The sequence below is a fragment of the Pseudophryne corroboree genome, chromosome 1 (assembly GCF_028390025.1).
Source record: "Pseudophryne corroboree isolate aPseCor3 chromosome 1, aPseCor3.hap2, whole genome shotgun sequence".
NCBI classification, from domain to species: domain Eukaryota; kingdom Metazoa; phylum Chordata; class Amphibia; order Anura; family Myobatrachidae; genus Pseudophryne; species Pseudophryne corroboree.
In genome coordinates this window covers 65055392-65074487 of record NC_086444.1, presented here as the reverse complement: position 1 = coordinate 65074487, position 19096 = coordinate 65055392, and the positions used below count along the sequence as shown (strand labels likewise).

The 19096-nt window shown below is 47.4% G+C and overlaps 1 protein-coding gene across 4 annotated transcripts in view; it reads left to right on the top strand.

Annotated features, from left to right (window-relative positions):
* The window catches only part of SMAD4 (SMAD family member 4), a 96008-nt gene that overhangs the window by 13511 nt on the left and 63401 nt on the right, over window positions 1–19096 (top strand). For 3 of the 4 annotated variants that reach the window (XM_063960105.1, XM_063960122.1, XM_063960113.1), the window contains 6 exons: window positions 3496–3670; window positions 6597–6626; window positions 14614–14832; window positions 14973–15029; window positions 15824–15943; window positions 16787–16900. In XM_063960105.1, coding sequence (XP_063816175.1) covers window positions 3496–3670; window positions 6597–6626; window positions 14614–14832; window positions 14973–15029; window positions 15824–15943; window positions 16787–16900 — 715 coding nt within the window. The remainder of the gene's footprint in view (window positions 1–3495; window positions 3671–6596; window positions 6627–14613; window positions 14833–14972; window positions 15030–15823; window positions 15944–16786; window positions 16901–19096) is intronic. The other variant, XM_063960132.1, reaches the window with a different exon arrangement.

Below are 19096 nucleotides of genomic sequence, written 5' to 3'. Positions count from 1 at the left end.
TCGGAATCAAAGAAGATTATTTCAGCTACTACAGAAGGGCAGGAGCCCCTTTCTTCTGGCGGTTCCTCCGAAACCGAATACTACAAGGGATCATTCCTTTCATGTACAGGACAGCGGTAGTTCCATTCCTTTCGTGCTGTCTCCACATATCCATGAAAAGAGTTTCAGAGGTGGAAGTAAACCTTCCGACAGACCTACTGCATGACACCGGAGGGAGCAGTGACGGTTGGGACTCGGTTACTACAGTTCAACGAAGGGTGGCTCCTGTCGAAACCAGATAGGTGGGTGACGAAGGTCATATCCAAAGGATATACGTTAGATCTCGAGGAACCAGTCCCATATCGTGTGTTCTTCTCTTCTCTTCCAAACGGTCCCTCCAGATGTCGAGCTTTTCATCATGCAACAGCCACTCTTCTACGAAATGAAGTAAAATTTTTCTAGTTCCCACTCCGCAGAGAGGTCGGGGATTGTACTCGTGGACAAACTAGACTGTTAGTTTCAACAAAAGCTCAGAATGGACTCCATCCACTCGATTATCATCGCCATGGAACCAGGGGGATATTTGGCTTCATTAGACATAAGACGCCTATCTGCTTGTTCCTATTGATACTCTTCCCTTTGGCTTATCCACGGCTTCTCCGGTATTCACAAAGATCATGGACCATGCGGTGGCAGTGTCAGGAAGTCAACATTACTCTGTATTTGGATGATCTGTTACTCAGGATACCGTCAGAGTTGATTCTTCAACAGAACTTGCGTTTCACAATAGAGACTCTACAGCCATTCGGTTCAATAATAAATTGTCCAAAAGTCGTCTTGGCTTCCTTCTCAAAAAAAAAAAAATAATAATAATTTTCTGGGACTCTTATTCGATACCAACAACCAGAAAGTATTTCTTCCTCAGTCAGGACATACAGTCCCGAATTTGAACACTGCGGCATTTACAGGTGGTTTCGGTTCTCCGATACATGCAGGTGTTAGACGAGATAGTGGCAACCTTCGAGGCAGTTCCATATACCAGGTTCATGCTCGACTCCTTCAGGCGCAGATTCTCATCCGTTGGACTCGTACAGGAACTTATCTCCACTTACAGCTGTTCCGCTTGTCGGTACAGACTTGTCAGTTGCTTTGCTGGTGGCTTTACAGCTCCAATTTAACAAAAGTTCAGTTCACATTTTGGCCTTGGGTGATGGTCACTACTGATGTCAACCTCATAGGTTGGAGTACGGCTTTTCAGACTCTTCAATTTCAGGGGTTCTGGGTCAGTCAAAGAGTAGAAGTTGCAGATCAACATCTTGGAGTTGAGGACAATCCGGTAGACACTACTGCAGATTCAAACCAGAGTACAGGGTCATCCAGTGCGGATTCAATCCGACACCACCACGGCAGTTACTTACATAAACAAGCAAGGAGACACTCGGAGCTGATCTGCCTTGACACGATCAGATTCTCCTATGGTCGGAACATTGGGTTCCGGCCAGACCCGCGATTCACATGCCAGGACTCGAGATCTGAAAAGTGGATTTCTTAAGCCATCACACGGTGCATCCGGGAGAGTGGGAACTTCACCGGGTGGGGTTTCTGACTCTAGTAGCCCGTTCTGGGATGCCCGATGTAGATCTGATGGCGTCTCGTCTCAACAATAAATTTCATCTCTACGGGTCGTGTACTCAGGAGCCTCAAGCAATTTTAATCGGCGCACTGATGGCGCTGTGGCACTTTCAACTGAGATATGTGCCACCACTTCCACTGATCCCAAGTCTGCTTCAACGCATTCAGAGAGACGGTCTTCCAATCATTCTGGTGGCCCCAGATTGGCCAAACTGACAGTGGTACGCTCTTCTGCGCACTGTGGTCATCAGGGAACCATTCCGACTCCCTCTGCATCCACATCTTATGATTCAAGGAACATCTCACCACCCAGTTTGGATCGGCTGGTTTTCTTAAAGTTTTATTCCCGTCCTGTTGTGTAAATTATGATTCATGCCGGTGGCTTCTGGAATTACCACAGACTGTGGCATATTTACATTGCTTGGTGTAAAAAGCGTGGTTTACTACCGGATTTGTTTAGAGTTCCTTGTCTGTTATTCTTCCTTTAGGAGGGTCTCAATAAGGGTCTGAGACTTTCTTCACAAATGGGTCAGGCTTCTGCCTTGTCGGTTCTTTTTCAAAAGAGACTGGCTATCATTCCAGACGTTCTCACGTTCCATCAGGGATTTCTGCGGATTTAACCACTTTTTGTTCCTCCGGTTATTCCCTGGGACTTTAACTTAGTCCTTACGGATCTACATTGAGCCTTTGGCGAACGTTCCGCTGTTGTCTTTATATAAAAAATTGCCTCCGCAAGATGAGTATCTGTATTGGAAGCTATGGTCTTGCAGACCACCCTTGTTGGTTTTTCAGGAAAATCGGGTGGTTCTGCGAACAAAACCTTCCTTCCGAAGGTTGTGTCAGCGTTTCATCTAATCAGGACATCGTCCCTTCAGCGTTTACTTCTTCATCGTCCCTCTAGCGTTTACTCCCTTTCCTTCCAGGGAGGATTCCCAGTTGACTTGTAGATGTCCTTAGGGCCTTACGGATTTCTTTATCTCGTGCGGATTCTATCCATCAAACGGATGCTTTGTTGGTTTTTGATTGATGCGTCCAAAACGAGATTGGACAACTTCCAAGTACACTATGGCTCGTTGGGTAACTTCGGTCAGCAAACAGTCTTCTGATGTTTCAATTCCTAAATCGATCCGAGCTCCTTCGCCTCGAGCTGTTGGAGTTTTTCTTGGGCTGTTCGCGGGGTTACATCTATAGAGCAGCTGTGTCGGACGGCGACCTGCTCGTCTGTGCATACGTTTAAACAGTTTTACAGTTTTCAGACTTTCGGTTTGTAGACTGCCTTTGTTGGGCGTCACTTTTTGCGGACGGCTATGCCGTCCCCGTCTCCCTCCTCTTATTAGCTTGCTTTGGGAAATCCCACAAGTAATGGCGCAGCGTCCCCCAGATGGATGAAAGAGAAAAGGTGATTTTTGTTACTTACCGTAAAATCTCTTTCTCTGATTCCATCTGGGGGACGCTGCGATCCCTCCCAGATGTTTGTCTGGTTTAACCAGTTAATTTTCTTTGATCTATCTCCTTTGGCTTGGCTAAACGTTAACTGAGGTACTGGCTAGACAGGAAGGAGATGGGAGGGGTTAGAGGGGGGAGGAGTCAGGTTTTAATAGTTCTGTGCCAAACTCCACAACCACACACCTCTAACCCACAAGTAATGGCGCAGCGTCCCCCAGATGGAATCAGAGAAAGAGATTTTACGGTAAGTAACAAAAATCACCTTTTCTGATCATCCCGCTAAGACTTCCTGATGCTGTGTGTAATGTCAGACGAGTATAGTGTTTTAGCAATAGGAGCACATTCATGTTACTCTGCTGCCTGTGTATCTTCTCTCTCCATGTCTTCTGTGATGAGTTGGTTATCGATATGTTACAAGCAATACATATCTCCTCCCAGGTGGCTGGCAGAAAGGGCTTCCCCCATGTCATTTATGCTCGCCTCTGGAGGTGGCCGGATCTTCATAAGAATGAGCTGAAACATGTAAAATACTGTCAGTACGCCTTCGATCTGAAGTGCGACAGTGTCTGCGTGAATCCTTATCACTACGAACGCGTTGTGTCCCCTGGAATAGGTAAGAGCTGTGCATGGGGTTTAATCTTTGCTTTGTTTATGTTATGACATGTACTGTTCCGCCAATGGTGCGCAATGAAACGATATTCAATTCTAATCTGTGTTTACTGCAATGCTTGTTTGAAAAGTGTCACTGCTCGCCAGACAGGAGATGTATTGGTGGAGAGCTGACGTCCCAGCTTGAAGCCTGGGGAGAAGGCCTGCACAACCTGAGGCTCTCTAGGTGGCGTGAAATTATAAGCCCCAGCATGTTGGCCAGGTAGATGGTGGTTTGCGCGGTATGCTTAGACTTGTAGTTTCACAACCACTGCAGATCCACATATTGGCCCAGACTTTAGAGGTTCTGTTGATTATCATCTGTTTGAGCCTGACGCGCTCTGGAAAAAGAACTGATGTGGAAGCACCTCTAGATGATTGTCCAGTCCTCTATTTCAGCTATTACGGACTTTTGTGCTAAATGCTGTTCTCAGACTAAGGAACAGCGTAAAGTTTGGATATCCTCTTTACTATGCGAGGCAATAAGAGCTGGAACCCGGAGAAGTAGGGATACTCAGAATGAGATTCTCAGGAGCAAATAGAAGACTCTAGTAATGGATCTGGTGACACTGAAGAAGCACCAAGGCGATACAACTATGTATAAGTCTTTGAGGATGAATGAGACAAAATCCATGTCAGCTCAACCTTTTTTTGAGGCGCTCACTCATTATAAAGAGACTTGACGGAGCATTGGATGTCAAATGGTTGAATCCATTGGGAATAAGCACAAGTGGAAAAGAGTCCGTCTAATGCCAGAAAGCAGGTATCCATTTATTGCAGCCAAACCCATGGTGGGGTCCTCTTAGGGGCTCATAGATAGGAGATGGGAGAGTTCTCAAAAAGTTTCTTGTTGGCTTATCAAGTACATATCCGTCAGCAAGTAAGGAAGGTCCTTCAGTATTTGGGAAGGTTTTCCTCCACCATAGGGATAGTGCCTTGGACAAGATGGCACGTGTGTGGACTTCTGCTAGTTACTAACACTGTAGCATCACAAGCATAAAATCCCAAAGAACCATCAAGCAATCCCTTACCTGGTAGAAAACCCCAAAGTGAATGAGAACGGGAACGTGACTCTTAGATCCAGAGCTAATACCGACTGCTGGATCCAGTGCTTCAGTCTGAGGGACTCATCCTGACAAAGACAGGCCATGGTACATAGCCATAGACTGATATGTTACATAAAATGTAATATAGACGAGAGGAGTATGGGAAGCAGTACAGTGGCGTCATCCGCAGCGACGGAGAGAACACCTCGGAGCGTTGTCACAGAAAAGGGCAGGGGTGGTCTTCATGAATTTCCAGGGAGCTACCATGAGCAAAGCTGTGATGGTGGAAGTAGCAAAACTGTTATACTGGGCAGTAAGAGACCTACAGTCACATCCAGCCTTCCATATCTAGAGATGGGAGAACACAGTAGCAGATTACCTGAATTGAGTGCAAGTTGTTCTAGGCACATGGGGGTATATTTGCTGAACAATGTGATTTCACAGGATTTAGATGGGCAATAACTGCAAAACCAGCCTGATATAGCATTTGTTCCTATTGGCGTTTTAAATTCGTCAGTCAAAGCATCCAGAGAATCAGCAGCTTAGAAAACCTCTCTTCATCAGGAAGTCTTTCACCTACTTATAGAAAGATTTGGTCTTCCACTAGTGGTCATTATGGCTACAGGACAGAACACTAAAGTGCCCAGATTCTTCTCTCCACACGAGTTCTGTGAACTGAAAGACTGGACGACACTCTCATCTCCTGCATGCTGAGAAAGATCTGGATGGAGTAAATAGCCCTTACCGTGTTTAGATCCTTTGTGGCCAATGAGACCTCAGTTTAGAGCAGTTCAACATGCGTCACTCCAGCTGCTGTGGAACTATACATCCCAGCATGCACTTCTAGAGCTATAGCCTGCCCTAACAGGGCATGCTAGGATGTGTAGTTTCACAGCAGATGGTGGGCTGTGGTGTTCACCTAGGGTCTGTTTAGAGCAGGGCACTAATCATGAGGGTACATGCTGGTGCATCACAAGTGGTATGGCCTCTCGGAGGGGCATGGCATTGTGGCCCGGCCCCTTTCCATCACTGCAGGGAGCGTGCACAGCACTCTCCCCACACTGTGAACAGATGCATGGCATCTATTCACCTGGCGGTGAGTGTGTTCATCCTGCAGCTGACCATTGTAATGGTTGCCATGGGGGTATTTAGGAGAAAAATAAATACTGGTTATTCTTGTTAGTAGTTTCCCGTTTGCATGCATGTGCGTGTGTGTGTGTGTGTAGCTTATTTTTATGTTTTAAAAATTGTATATGATTCTGAGGGAGAGTACTTAAGTATGCAGATAAGATTTGGTGACTTGCCAAGGGACAGACGGCAAGCAGACTGGCGAGTAATCTGTGCCAAAATGCAAAAGCAAAAAGTAAATCCAATGGCTCTGTAACTTAAGTAATTTTTTAGCCACCCTTTAAATACCACACTCGCCCATGTATGAACTCATGACTAACCAAGCACCAGCATCGCCGCCTGTGAGGAGCTGAGGATGGTCAATGTACGCTTTATTTTCTAAGGCATCAGCCGATTAACCTGGGTGGTTTCAGATCTGACATGCCTCTTGTGGTCAGGAGCATTGCGAGCAGGGCCATCCTACCTCTTATGTCTGTCTGTTATTACCCAGTGTTGTTTTAATACTGTTATTAAATAATATAGTGCGGTGTCCATAGTCACTTATATCACAGAATAGCGCATCCAGTGACGTCATCATGTGACTGTAACAGCGCAGCAGTTCCAGCACATAACTCTTCTCTGTACTGTGATTATATGCGCTCGTTGTATCACATGATCTCTGGTGCCTTTACACGGATTATATCACACAGCTGACCATTATATCCTTTTCTGTTTCAGACTTGTCGGGGCTGACTCTGCAAAGCACAGGTAAGTCCCGCTGTCCCCGTGACAGGTTACGTTCTTGTTGGGCCGATGTTACGTTAAGTTCTGATTAAATGGTTATCTTAATCCAAATAGATGTTTGCTCACCTGATGTATTAAACAGGGATGTAGTTGGAATCCCGGTGGTCAGAATCCCGGCCGCTAGAATGCAGGCAGCGCCGCCACAGCTATTCCCACTCCTGGGTGTCCACGGCACCCGTGGAGCGGGAATAGATCCTGTGGCGAGCGAAGTGAGCTGCCGAGCCCGCAAGGGGCTTCGTTCCGCTTGTCCCCCTGTCGGCATTCTGACGGTCAGGATTCTGACGTCTGTATTTTGACCGTCTGGATTCCAACCGCCGGGATCCCGTACCCATCCCAATAAACATTGTATTATTATCTGGGAGTGTATACCCTTCTATCTAAATAGCTAATATTTGGCAGTGTCAGCGCCTGTCACTCTTTCTGCAGATGGCAAAATGGGCACAAGCAGCGATTGTGTTTTATTACACTTTGATATTCCAGTCCTCCATACCCGAATTGTTGAATAGTCCTGAGCTGTGCAAGGAGCAGGGTGACACAATGCAGTTCCAAGTACGCCTTTGTTGTACCAGCTAACTTTAACAAGGTGATATTGGCAGAAGGCAATGTCTGTGCTCCTCCTATAAACAGAGGTGAGCTAGGGGCTAATTCAGTAAGGATAGCAAAGTATGCTAATCGGCAGAATTTGCTATCCATTTGGTCGCTTGCTGGCGGCCGCCCATCGCTGGACAAGGCCGCCCAGCATACTGTTTGGCGCCTTTCAAACAACCCCCACCCCCTCTCCCCCTTTGATGAGCAGAAATTGCAATCGTTTCGCAATTTCTGCTTGTCGGCAGGAACTAAATATTACTCCTGCCGGAGCAGCTTGGCTGCGGCCAAAGGAGTCTCGGTGCCATTTTACCTGTTGTGGCGGCTGAGTGTGACCTCACGCAGCCGCCACAACCACTCCCCCGATACGCTCCTGTTCGTGTTGCCCTGCCCCCGCAACGCTCCGTCTCCTACCTGGAAGCGAAGCGTTTCCGCCTTGCGACCGCCTCTGCCTGATTGACAGGCAGAGGTGAGAGCATTTTCTGCGGTCCCCCGCAGAAAGTGTGTGCGCATGCACCCGCGGGCCCACTGCAAAAATTCCGGTTGGATTGCGATTTACCATCCAACCTGAATTAGCCCCCTAGTCCATTGTGCATTGTAAGGGTAATCCAGAATCTCCTTGGGGGGGAAACATTTAAAAAAAATTAACTCTTGGGTGCAAGTTGGCTAGATGAATCTATAGTGTCTAGTGACTACTTGTGTTTTCTCTGACGTCCTAGTGGATGCTGGGAACTCCGTAAGGACCATGGGGAATAGCGGCTCCGCAGGAGACTGGGCACAACTAAAGAAAGCTTTAGGACTACCTGGTGTGCACTGGCTCCTCCCACTATGACCCTCCTCCAGACCTCAGTTAGAATCTTGTGCCCGGCCGAGCTGGATGCACACTAGGGGCTCTCCTGAGCTCCTAGAAAGAAGGTATATGTTAGGTTTTTTATTTTACAGTGAGATCTGCTGGTAACAGACTCACTGCAGCGAGGGACTAAGGGGAGAAGAAGCGAACCTACCTGCTTGCAGCTAGCTTGGGCTTCTTAGGCTACTGGACACCATTAGCTCCAGAGGGATCGACCGCAGGACCCGACCTTGGTGTTCGTTCCCGGAGCCGCGCCGCCGTCCCCCTTACAGAGCCAGAAGCAAGGAGAGTTCCTGAAAATCGGCGGCAGAAGACTTCTGTCTTCAACAAGGTAGCGCACAGCACTGCAGCTGTGCGCCATTGCTCCTCATGCACACCTCACACTCCGGTCACTGATGGGTGCAGGGCGCTGGGGGGGGGCGCCCTGAGGGCAATATAAACACCTTGGCTGGCAAATCATCACAATATATAGTCCCAGGGCTATATATGTGATAAATTACCCCTGCCAGAATCCATGAAAAAAGCGGGAGAAAAGTCCGCCGAAAAAGGGGCGGGGCTATCTCCCTCAGCACACTGGCGCCATTTTTTCTTCACAGTGCAGCTGGAAGACAGCTCCCCAGGCTCTCCCCTGTAGTTTTCAGGCTCAAAGGGTTAAAAAGAGAGGGGGGGGCACTAAATTTATGCGCAATATGTGTATACAAGCAGCTATGGGGGGAAAAATCACTCAGTTATAGTGTTAATCCCTGCATTATATAGCGCTCTGGTGTGTGCTGGCATACTCTCTCTCTCTGTCTCCCCAAAGGACTTTTGTGGGGTCCTGTCCTCAGTCGGAGCATTCCCTGTGTGTGTGTGCGGTGTGTCGGTACGGCTGTGTCGACATGTTTGAGGAGAAAAGTTATGTGGAGGCGGAGCAGAGGCCGATAAATGGGATGTCGTCCCCTGTGGGGCCGACACCAGAGTGGATGGATAGGTGGAAGGTATTAACCGACAGTGTCAACTCCTTACATAAAAGGCTGGATGACGTAACAGCTGTGGGACAGCCGGCTTCCCAGCCCGCGCCTGCCCAGGCGTCTCAAAAGTCATCAGGGGCTCAAAAACGCCCGCTACCTCAGATGACAGACACAGATGTCGACACGAAGTCTGACTCCAGTGCCGACGAGGTTGAGACATATACACAATCCACTAGGAACATCCGTAGCATGATCTCGGCAATAAAAAATGTGTTACACATTTCTGACATTAACCCAAGTACACTAAAAAAGGGTTTTATGTTTGTGGAGAAAAAGCAGCCAGTGTTTTGTTCCCCCATCCGATGAGTGAATGAAGTGTGTGAAGAAGCGTGGGTTTCCCCCGATAAGAAACTGGTAATTTCTAAAAAGTTACTGCTGGCGTACTCTTTCCCGCCAGAGGATAGGTCACGTTGGGAGATATCCCCTAGGGTGGATAAGGCGCTCACACGCTTTTCAAAAAAGTTGGCACTGCCGTCTTAGGATACGGCCACTTTGAAGGAGCCTGCTAATAAAAAGCAGGAGGCTATCCTGAAGTCTGTATATACACACTCAGGTATTATACTGAGACCTACAATTGCCTCAGCATGAATAGTGCTGCTGCAGCAGGGTCTGATACCTTGTCTGATGATATTAATACCCTAGACAGGGATAATCTTGTGCTAACATAGAGCATACTAAAGACGTCGTCTTATATATGAGGGATGCACAGAGGGATATTTGCCGGCTGGCATCCAGAATTAATGCAATGTCCATTCTGCCAGGAGGGTATTAGAGACCCGGCAGTGAACAGGTGATGCTGACTTTAAAAGGCACATGGAGATTCTGCCTTATAAGGGTGAGGAATTGTTTGGGGATGGTCTCTGTGACCTCGTATCCACAGCAACAGCTGGGAAGAAATTTTTTTACCTCAGGTTTCCTCACAGCCTAAGAAAGCACTGTATTATCAGGTACAGTCCTTTCGGATTCAGAAAAGCAAGCGGGCCAAAGGCGCTTCCTTTCTGCACAGAGACAAGGGAAGAAGGAAAAAGCTGCACCAGACAGCCAGTTCCCAGGATCAAAAATCTTCCCCCGCTTCCTCTGAGTCCACCGCATGACGCTGGGGCTCCACAAGACAGGTGCGGTGGGGGCGCGTCTCGGGAACTTTGGGGACCAGTGGGCTTGCCCACAGGTGAATCCCTAGGTTCTGCAAGTAGTATCACAGGGATACAAGCTGGAGTTCGAGGCGACTCCCCCTCGCCGTTACCTCACATCAGCCTTGCCTGCTGCCCTCGGAGAAAGGGAAGTAGTACTGGCGGCAATTCACAAGCTGTACTTCCAGAAGGTGAAATCAAGGTACCCCTCCTTCAACAAGGCCGGGGTTACTATTCCAAAATGTTTGTGGTACCGAAACCAGACGGTTCGGTGAGACCCATTCTAAAATTGAAATCCTTGAACACTTATATACGAAGGTTCAAGTTCAAAATGGAATCGCTCAGGGCGATTATTGCAAGCCTGGAGAATTTCAGGGTATCACTGGACATCAAGTATGCTTACCTGCATGTCCCTACTTACCCTCCTCACCAGGAGTACCTCAAAATTGTGGTACAGGATTGTCATTACCAATTCCAGACGTTGCCGTTGGTCTGTCTCCGGCACCGAGGGTATTTACCAAGGTAATGGCCGAAATAATTATCCCGTACTTGGACAATCTCCTTATAAAGGCGAGGTCCAGAGAGCAGTTGTTGGTCGGAATAGCACTATCTCGGGAAGTGCTACAACAGCACGGCTGGATTCGGAATATTCCAAAGTCGCAGCTGGTTCCTACGACGAGTCTACTGTTCCTGGGTATGGTTCTGGACACAGACCAGAAAAAAAAAAAGTGTTTCTCCCGGAGGAAAAAGCCAAGGAGCTGTCATCTCTAGTCAGAGGCCTCCTGAAACCAAAACAGGTGTCGGTGCATCACTGCACGCGAGTCCTGGGAAAAATGGTAGCTTCCTACGAAGCAATTCCATTCAGCAGGTTCCATACAAGAACTTTTCAGTGGGACCTGTTGGACAAGTGGTCCGGATCGCATCTTCAGATGCATCTGCTGATAACCCTGTTTCCAAGGACCAGGGTATCTCTGCTGTGGTGGCTGCAGAGGGCTCATCTTCAAGAGGGCCGCAGATTCGGCATACAGGACTGGGTCCTGGTGACCACGGATGCCAGCCTTCGAGGCTGGGGGGCAGTCACACAGGGAAGAAACTTCCAGATCAGGAGATTTCCCTACACATAAATATTCTGGAACTAAGGGCCATTTACAATGCCCTAAGTCAAGCAAGACCCCTGCTTCAAAACCAGCCGGTACTGATTCAATCAGACAACATCACGGCAGTCGCCCATGTAAATCGACAGGGCGGCACAAGAAGCAGGATGGCGATGGCAGAAGCCACAAAGATTCTCCGATGGAATCACGTGTTAGCACTGTCAGCAGTGTTCATTCCGGGAGTGGACAACTGGGAAGCAGACTTCCTCAGCAGGCACGACCTCCACCCGGGAGAGTGGGGACTTCATCCAGAAGTCTTCCAAATGCTGGTAAACCGTTGGGAAAGGCCACAGGTGGACATGATGGCGTCTCGCCTCAACAAAAGGTTACAAAGATATTGCGCCAGGTCAAGAGACCCTCAGGCGATAGCTGTGGACGCTCTAGTGACACCGTGGGTGTACCAGTCGGTTTATGTGTTCCCTCCTCTGCTTCTCATACCAAAGGTACTGAGAATAATAAGAAGACGAGGAGTAAGAACGATACTCGTGGTTCCGGATTGGCCAAGAAGAGCTTGGTACCCAGAACTTCAAGAAATGATATCAGAGGACCCATGGCCTCTGCTGCTCAGACAGGATCTGCTACAGCAGGGGCCCTGTCTGTTCCAAGATTTACCGCGGCTGCGTTTGACGGCATGGCGGTTGAACACCGGATCCTAGAAGAAAAGGGCATTCTGGAGGAAGTCATTCCTACGCTGATAAAAGCTAGGAAAGAAGTAACCGCTAACCATTATCACCGCATTTGGCGAAAATATGTTGCGTGGTGTGAGGCCAGGAAGGCCCCAACAGGAATTTCAGCTGGGTCGATTTCGACACTTCCTACAGTCGGGAGTGACTATGGACCTAAAATTGGGTTCCATTAAGGTCCAGATTTCGGCTCTGTCGATTTTCTTCCAGAAAGAACTGGCTTCACTGCCTGAAGTTCAGACATTTGTAAAGGGAGTGCTGTATATTCAGCCCCTTTTGTTCCTCCAGTGGCACCTTGGGATCTCAACGTGGTGTTGAGTTTCCTAAAATCACATTGGTTTGAGCCACTTAAAACCGTGGATTTAAAATATCTCGCGTGAAAAGTGGTCATGTTATTGGCCTTGGCATCGGCCAGGCGTGTGTCAGAATTGGCGCCTTTGTCGTGTAAAAGCCCTTATCTGATTTTCCATATGGATAGGGCAGAATTGAGGACTCGTCCCCAGTTTCTCCCTAAGGTGGTATCAGCTTTTCACTTGAACCAACCTATTGTGGTGCCTGCGACTACTAGGGACTTGGAGGATTCCAAGTACTGGATGTAGTCCGGGCTTGAAAATTTATGTTTCCAGGAAGGCTGGAGTCAGGAAAACTGACTCGCTATTTATCCTGTATGCACCCAACAAGCTGGGTGCTCCTGCTTCTAAGCAGACTATTGCTCGCTGGATTTGTAGCACATTTCAGCTTGCGCATTCTGCGGCTGGACTGCCGCATCCTAAATCTGTAGAAGCTCATTCCACAAGGAAGGGGGCTCTTCTTGGGCGGCTGCCCGAGGGGTCTCGGCTTACAACTTTGCCGAGCTGCTACTTGGTCAGGGTCAAACACGTTTGCAAAATTCTACAAATTTGATACCCTGGCTGAGGAGGACCTTGAGTTCTCTCATTCGGTGCTGCAGAGTCATCCGCACTCTCCCGCCCGTTTGGGAGCTTTGGTATAATCCCCATGGTCCTTACGGAGTTCCCAGCATCCACTAGGACGTCAGAGAAAATAAGATTTTACTCACCAGTAATTCTATTTCTCGTAGTCCGTAGTGGATGCTGGGCGCCCATCCCAAGTGCGGATTGTCTGCAATACTTGTATATAGTTATTGCCTAACTAAAGGGTTATTGTTATGAGCCATCTGTTGTGAGGCTCAGTTATAGTTCATACTGTTAACTGGGTATAGTATCACGAGTTATACGGTGTGATTGGTGTGGCTGGTATGAGTCTTACCCGGGATTCAAAATCCTTCCTTATCGTGTCAGCTCTTCCGGGCACAGTATCCTAACTGAGGTCTGGAGGAGGGTCATAGTGGGAGGAGCCAGTGCACACCAGGTAGTCCTAAAGCTTTCTTTAGTTGTGCCCAGTCTCCTGCGGAGCCGCTATTACCCATGGTCCTTACGGAGTTCCCAGCATCCACTACGGACTACGAGAAATAGATTTACCGGTGAGTAAAATCTTATTTTCTTTCTTTCTATGTGCCTTATTCATAGATGGATGCAGTTCATACAGCAGCTGCATCCACTGTTCCAAAATATGCTAATTGCGTCTTTAATAAATAGACGCCTTCTGCCGGCTTCTCTGATCCGCTGCTGCCTCCGATGACGCAGCATCGGATCATCTGAATGAACACCGCCCATCTTAGTCAAACTCTGGCACTTTGAGTCAGTGTTGTGATGGTTTCAGCTTTTCTCAACGTTAGACAAACACTTTGGTTTTTTTGTTATGCTGTGACTACTGCCACATCATTGTGGCGCCTTTTAAAAAAGGCTACTATACTAAAAAACTAGTGTTTTTATTCAGAAGGTTTAATGCCAGTGGCATGCCCAGTGCTGATGCTTTATTTCTCTGTGTGTGTGTGTGTGTGTGTGTGTGTTTCTCTGAAAAGTGCTTTTGCGGTTTCAATTCTGTATTACTGTTCAGATTTATGTAATTATAATAAGTACTAAGTAGGACTAATGCTTAACATTAACTTGTTCTTAATTATAATTTCATCTATCTGAATATTCTTTGTATTTATTAATGTTTAGTTTATCTACATACTGTATATTCAGATGTAATAGGAATTTTAAGCTGTAACATATTGGTTTTATGGAAATATGTAAAATAAATAAAAACACCTAGTAACATTAATAATGGGTTTTTTTTTATTTATTTTTTCCAACCCTGCTTAGTTTTCTTCTTTCTCCTGATTAGACAAATCAAATCTGCCTGAAATGGGCAAAAGTTTTTTTTCTTTCTTTCTGAGTTGAACTAAGCCCTTCATCCTTAGTGATGGCGCCTCCATAACCCCCCCCCCCCCCCCCCCCCTCCTCAAGCAGGAGCTGCTGTGGGGGACCTGTAAATATTTGAACTTCTCCAGTGCTGAGGATGAGTTGGACTCGTTCTAATCCCTTTTTACTGCTTGAGATATATGAATGTAAATGGTCATTCCTTGATCTATGTTATCAGTTTACATGTACAAGACTGACTGTTTAATATGTGCCGGGTAATGTTTGTATTACAGCGCCATCTAGCTTACTAGTAAAGGATGAGTACGGTCATGACTATGTTGAAGGACAACAGAGCATGCCGTCTTCCGATGGGCATTCGATCCAGACCATCCAGCATCCACCGAGTAACAGGTCATCCAGCGAGAGTTACAGCAATTCTTCACTCATGGTGTCCAGTGAGCCCAGCACCCCCAATGCCTCCTCCTTTTCCAGCATGCCCATCCCTTCAACAAGTAAGTGACAGCCGCTGGTGACACCGCCTCTGTAGGGCAATATTTATGTTGTGTGGTGTTTACTGGTGGTAGTGTTAGGCAATCACAGATTGAATTGTAGTTTGCTGTGTTCACTTTCTTTTTATATATTGGAATCACAGCCCTTCTGAACATCCCCAAAGCTGCTTCCACCTGCTGCTTCCCCGCGTCTCCGTCAGGTAAATAGTTAAGGCTGCCAGTCATCTGGTGGAAGTATTTGAGATCTTCGTGGTGGCTAAATGGAGCTGAGGGTTTATGGGATTCTGCTGCTGTGGTGGTTGTAAACTCAATGTTTCTCACTGCCAGTGGGTGGCAGCGCTGAGTACAATGAGCTCTACTCCGCACACAGGTGGCACATATTAAAGTCCTAAAGTCTTTCATAGTTATTGCCTACTGAACCAGGATGATCTTGTTCAATGAAAAAAAAACGATGGTGTTGGTTGAACCGTAAAATCATGATAATTATAGCCTGCTGATTCTCTGGCTTATAGAAGCACATTGCCAGATTACCAGAGACCTCACTGAGGCACAAAGTAATCTTGAGAATTTGAGGTGATCTGTTCTGTGTGAAATTCCAAAATCTCCGTATCACTGATACATAGTGAACTGAGGGGCAGTGAATACTGGTCACGCTCTTAATTGTCTATCTACCAGGTATTGGTGGATTTATTTACCCCTGGAGATTGGGTGACAGCAGCAAAGTTTTAAAGCATATTAAATTGAGGGTGGTAACAGTAGCATATTAGTGTTCCAGTAACCCGTGTGTGTATTGAAACCTTGTATACCAGTCTATTCCTTTTTAAAAATCCAATTAAAGCCAGCCCAAGCTCGTTAACGTTGGAAGGGAAAGAACCAGACGTGTGACTGTAGATTTATATTGCATACTTGGGACTAGCTGAGTGATCTTCTTGCTGAGGGAGGAAGCTATTGGCAGTATTGATCGTAGAAGACTGAGTGTGTTGTTTTCTCCTAGGTCAGCCCGCCAGTTTATTGGCAACGACGCACTCTGATGGACTGCTGCAGATTGCCTCAGTGCCTCCCCAAGGGGCGCAGCAAAATGGCTTCAACGCTCAACCAGCCACATATCATCACAGTAAGTGGCTACAAGCTGTCTAACTGGAATGTCTAACGTCTGCTGTAATGGGACATAAGTGGTCCTTACAGTAACAGTACAGTCTGTACAGGTTATGCGTGCAGATGCGATCGTCTTAACTTTAAAGTGGAGGCAGCAATTTTTTTGCGTTGTGCTGATATACGACAGAATGCAGCCAATCCACTCACTAGGACAGGGATGGGGAACCTTCAGTCCTCCAGGTATTGTTGAACTTCACATCCCAGCATGCCCTGCAACAGTTTTAACATGGCCAAATAGCAAAACTGTAGCAAGGCATTCTGGGTATGGGTCGCTCAACAACAGCTGGAGGACCGAAGGTTCCCCATCCCTGCACTAGGACCTCACCACAGTTACTTTTCAGACAGCTCCCGCTTATGAACCAACAAGTCAGAAGGATCGTGAGGCCCTACTTTCATGGTCTGTATTCATACTGACCATCAGGATCAAGCGAGCTTTTGCCCATCTGACCCACGTGAGGTTAACACTTCCTCCTGCATTTACAGGCTGTGTTTAGACTCACCGACAAAATGGCTGCCTCCACAACAGGGGGCATCTCCACAAATAAGTAAATGCTTGCCCATCATTCGCCTTCCGTGCCATTCACACATCCGGCTTCTTTTCCCTCCTCATCCCCATTATATGACGTACGAGGCTGGAAGGTCTCAACACTCCATGATACATTGAGTTAGACTTTTTATTTTATGCATTTTGTTGGCCACTTCCATTACTGCTTTGTGTTGGGGTTCCCACCTGAGACATATTGCTGACACAGCATCTAGACAAAGGGCCGGTGTAGTAACCATCTTCTGTGTAATGTTGTAGACAGTACCACAACCTGGACTGGAAGTAGAACAGCAGCTTACACACCCAATATGTCTCACCACCAGAATGGACATCTTCAGCATCACCCACCCATGCCCCATCCTGGACATTACTGTAAGTTTATTTTCCAATATTGTTTTTTTTTTAGACATTTTATCAGAACCATCCACTTTCTTTCTTACGGGATTCTTCACACCATTCCCAAACATGTTGTATAAGTTGGATTGATGATGATCTGTAAGTGATTATCTGTTACCCTTCAATATCTACCGATGATAGCAGATATGACGGGACCTTGACAACCTGCAGTTGCGATACAGTGATTGGTTAGGGAATGAACTCTATACCAGTATCTCCTCGTGTAATAATAGTTACTCTAGTCTTTTGCAGGGGGATCCGGTCTGAAGATCGACAGTGTCTAGGTCGACAATGTTTAGGTCGACCACTATAGGTCGACATGGATGGAAGGTCGACAGGGTTTCTAGGTCGACATGTGCTAGGTCGACAGGTCTAAAGGTCGACATGAGTTTTTCACATTTTTCTTTTCTTTTTTTGAATTTTTTCATACTTAACGAACCACGTGGACTACGATTGGAACGGTAAAGTGTGCCGAGCGAAGCGGTAGCAGAGCGAAGGCACCATGCCCGTAGCATGGCGAGCGAAGCGAGCCATGCGAGGGGACACGGTGCACTAATTTGGGATCCCGGTCACTCTACGAAGAAAACGACACCAAAAAAGACCTGTCGACCTAGCACATGTCGACCTAGAAACCCTGTCGACCTTCCATCCATGTCGACCTAGTGACTGTCGACCTATAGTGGTCGACCTAAACATTGTCGACCTAGACACTGTCGATTTGATGAACCACACCCTTTTGCAGGACGCTGCAAATATAGGTTAATCTTGTTGTATTTGATAGTATAAATCTTATACCCCTTTCATATCAAAACCCCGGCTCCAGCTTGGGTACACCGAACATGGGATTCAAGCCATGTCACCGCATCTTAAAACGATTTCACCATGCAGGCATAAAAAAAAAACCTTTGTCCTGGGACTTGGTGATGACATCATCACCAAGCGCCGGTGAGCCGGTTTTCCATAGGCTATTAACAGGACTCTTATGGTATGACACAGGTTACCCATTCACGCAGACCTGTATCCTGGGTCCTTCTCAATACCAACCCTGCTCGCTACCCGGGTTGGATCCAGATTATGTTTCGGGGGGGGGCCTTTTCACACAGAGCCGTGAACCGGATTAACTCTTTAGTCACCCAGGTTTTTGCGGCAGTGTGAAAGGGGTATAGGTGGGTTTTCTGATGCTATTGATTTGACTATAGGAGCGTTGTATGCTATGGGCCTAATTTATAAATGGATGCTAATGCATTTGCAGCTGCAAATTACTGTGCAGCGACTCTGAGAAAATATATACAGGCGTCCCAGCCACCGGAATTTATAAGGAGACGTTTTCCGTCAACTTTGCACATCCCAGTGATTGCATACAAAGAGTAGCCTTATGATCCGCAGCGTGGATGCAGGTAGTATGGCACTGCATACTACAAACACGCCCACAAAATGGCTCTCGTCACGTCTACATTTTCTGCTGCCACTCCCCGTTACCTCCCCACCAAACAATTCCTGAATGTCAATCACTTTGCAAATGCTTCCTCTCTGCAACCATCGTCGCAAGATGTGCTGGTGTGCGACCTTAGCCGAGCACACACTGGGCGATTAATCGGAACTATATATTTCTCTAACGTCCTAGTGGATGCTGGGAACTCCGTAAGGACCATGGGGAATAGCGGGCTCCGAAGGAGGCTGGGCACTCTAGAAAGATCTTAGACTACCTGGTGTGCACTGGCTCCTCCCACTATGACCCTCCTCCAAGCCTCAGTTAGATTTCGTGCCCGGCCGAGGTTGGATGCACACTAGGGGCTCTCCTGAGCTCTTAGAAAGTTATAGTCTTAGAATTTTTTTTTTTCAGTGAGACCTGCTGGCAACAGGCTCACTGCAGCGAGGGACTAAGGGGAGAAGAAGCGAACTCGCCTGCTTGCAGCCGGATTGGGCTTCTTAGGCTACTGGACACCATTAGCTCCAGAGGGATCGACCGCAGGCCCAGCCTTGATGTTCGGTCCCGGAGCCGCGCCGCCGTCCCCCTTACAGAGCCAGAAGCAGGAAGATGGTCCGGAAAATCGGCGGCATGAAGACATCCTGTCTTCACCAAGGTAGCGCACAGCACTGCAGCTGTGCGCCATTGCTCCTCATACACACTTCACACTCCGGTCACTGAGGGTGCAGAGCGCTGGGGGGGGG